The sequence below is a fragment of the Austrofundulus limnaeus genome, unplaced genomic scaffold (genome assembly GCF_001266775.1).
Source record: "Austrofundulus limnaeus strain Quisiro unplaced genomic scaffold, Austrofundulus_limnaeus-1.0 Scaffold1980, whole genome shotgun sequence".
Lineage (NCBI taxonomy): Eukaryota > Metazoa > Chordata > Actinopteri > Cyprinodontiformes > Rivulidae > Austrofundulus > Austrofundulus limnaeus.
The window spans coordinates 16102-18667 of NW_013954382.1; the positions used below are offsets into that span (position 1 = coordinate 16102).

Here is a 2566-nt window from a genome sequence, read left to right on the forward strand (position 1 = left end):
GAAGAAAATGGATGGATGGATGGATGGATGGATGGATGGATGGATGGATGGATGGATGGATGGATGGATGGATGGATGGATGGATGGAAGAACTCTCAGAAACACACCACTAAATCAGAATGGAACCACAAACCTCTAACCATCTAGACCAAAGAACCCACAAGACTTCCTCAAAAAACAAGAATTAAACAAGACCAACCAAATGATCTACAAAATGTCCGATCCTTTTCCCTCAAAGACCTGAAAGAAAACATTTCTAACCTGCTGAAAAACAAAAGCACGCCAGGTGGAGGTGAATCAACTCATTCCAAATTAAGCACAAACTACAACACATGTTGAACACACAACACAGGCCAACAAATTCAATCACAAACGCATCACTCAAACAATTGATACAATTTAGATCAAAGCCATCAAAACTACAAACGATGCAGCAACGTGCAAACAATCGACTACCTAAATCATCAAAACTATCACCAAACAAAACTTTAACTGACGAGACCCCATTTTGTCACAATCTGGCTCAAGGATTATGACAAACATGAGGGAAGAGGACACGAGAACATTGTTTAAGGATTTTATTTGTTTAAAGAAGAAAAGTAAAAAAGACCTCTAAAGGAAATAAACCCTGTTGAAAGAATAATTAAAGTTAAGCAAACCAAACATATTAAATTTACCAAACAATCTAATCTAAATAATCCAAACAAACTGAGTCAATCAAAGTTAACCAAAAATAGATCAAACCAAACAAATTTAGGAAGCCCACCCAAAGTGAGAGAGGGGAGGGTTCGGCCCAACAACACCCTCTCACCTCAGCCTTTTATAGACTGGTGAAGCAGTTCCAGGTGCTTCCAGTCAACATCCCTGCTGCACTCCAGGCACTGGACCCACCCCTGCTGCAGCAGCTCAGACTGTCACCTGACAGGGTCATCACAGTGTTGCTCTTAAATCCTTCAGATTAAGGTTAAAACATAGCTTGGGTCGAGGTTGTGTTTGGCAAAACCCAAAATGCAGGCAGAAAGGAGGATTGGAAGTTTGAGCCTAAACTGATTTATTTAAATAACAAAAGAAAAAAACGATGTGGCAGCAACAGACTACCAAAAATAACAAGAGCAGGAACTTTAAACAAATAAAATGCTGAAGCAGTAGAGAAGAGAGCTGGTCACACTGGACAACTTATGAACATTTTAAAGATGTCTACGTTGAAGATGAAATCAACAGGAGCCTTTTTTTCAACGTGTACATAATATAGTTTTAACAAATTTATCAAATATATAACTTTTATTAGCAATTTTGACATAAAAATATTTCATAAGTTGTCACAAGTTATCTGGTGTGACAGGGCCTTCAAACACAACAGAGGAGGAGTGAGAAGTAGAAGCACCTGGGTTGTTACAAACTGTGAACAGGTGTGTGTGGCAGGCTGGAAGACGCTGACTGTCCATAAAGTGGAGGAAATAGCACAAGATACACAAAGAGACAGGAAATAAGAAAATAAAAGACAGAAAACCAAACAACTAAACAGACTCGGCTGAAAAGAACCATAAAAGACGAGACTCAGGTAGATAAAGACAGTACCTGGTGTGGTCCCAGCTCCAGAGCCATGACTTTAGTCAACATGTCTACGGCTCCTTTTGTGGCACCTGGGAAAAGACAACCACACAAACACCAAGTGTTGTAGCTGCATGTCATTAGGTTGTGTTAACTTCCTGTTTCTCTGAAAATGGTTAAAGACCGTATCTGTTGGCCTGCACTAGATGATGATTTAAAACTAACAGAAAATAGGAGTTGTAAAAACTGACATCTGTTTAATCACTTTCTGTGCATGGTTAATGAAACCATATTCTAAGTCATGCTCATTATAGGTTCTAGTTTTAGCTGTTTTGAGTTTATTTCAACAGAAAATACAGGAAATTGTATATTTTTAGTAGTTTTTCAACAGAAGAAAATTTTAATTTCCTGTTTTCTTTGTGTGGATTGTACATTTGAAGTAAACTCAAAACAGTTAAAACTACAAATGACTAAAAAAATAATTTATTGTAAGATTTTAATTGCAAAAAGTATCCTAACCTGCCTGAAATGACTTCTTATTGATTGTTTGTCCTTTTGAAAAATTATCCAAACTTTTATTTGTCACCATGTATATTATATAAAACAATTAGAAATAATAAAAAAACTAGAAATAAATGTGCATGGCCTAGAATATGGTTTTGTAAGCCATGCAAGTTTGATGACTTGTAGGGAAGCTTTAGTTACATTGCAGCTCTAGCATTTGTCTCAGCATGATGACATCATAACAAGAGCTGAACACAGCAAAGGCTGAGTTCCATTCCAAAATACCTGAATGGAAACTTTAACATTTAATTTCAGGATTTAAGGTTTTACTTTAACATTTAGATTTAAACAATTAGATTTAGGATTTAATATTGAAAAAATTTTTAACAATTAAATTTAACATTTGGTAAAATTTACTAAGGAATCAGGACTCAGTGATCACAGGCCTGTGGCTCTCACATCTGTAGTCATGAAAACTTCTGAGCATTTGGTTTTATCCACAGACTTGAAT

At 36.3% G+C, this 2566-nt stretch overlaps 1 protein-coding gene across 3 annotated transcripts in view; it reads right to left on the reverse strand.

Moving 5' to 3' along the window:
* Positions 1 to 2566, reverse strand: part of dcxr (dicarbonyl/L-xylulose reductase) — a 27423-nt gene that overhangs the window by 5431 nt on the left and 19426 nt on the right. For all 3 annotated transcript variants that reach the window (XM_014034127.1, XM_014034128.1, XM_014034129.1), the window contains one exon: positions 1579 to 1643. In XM_014034127.1, the coding sequence (XP_013889581.1) occupies positions 1579 to 1643 (65 nt within the window). The remainder of the gene's footprint in view (positions 1 to 1578; positions 1644 to 2566) is intronic.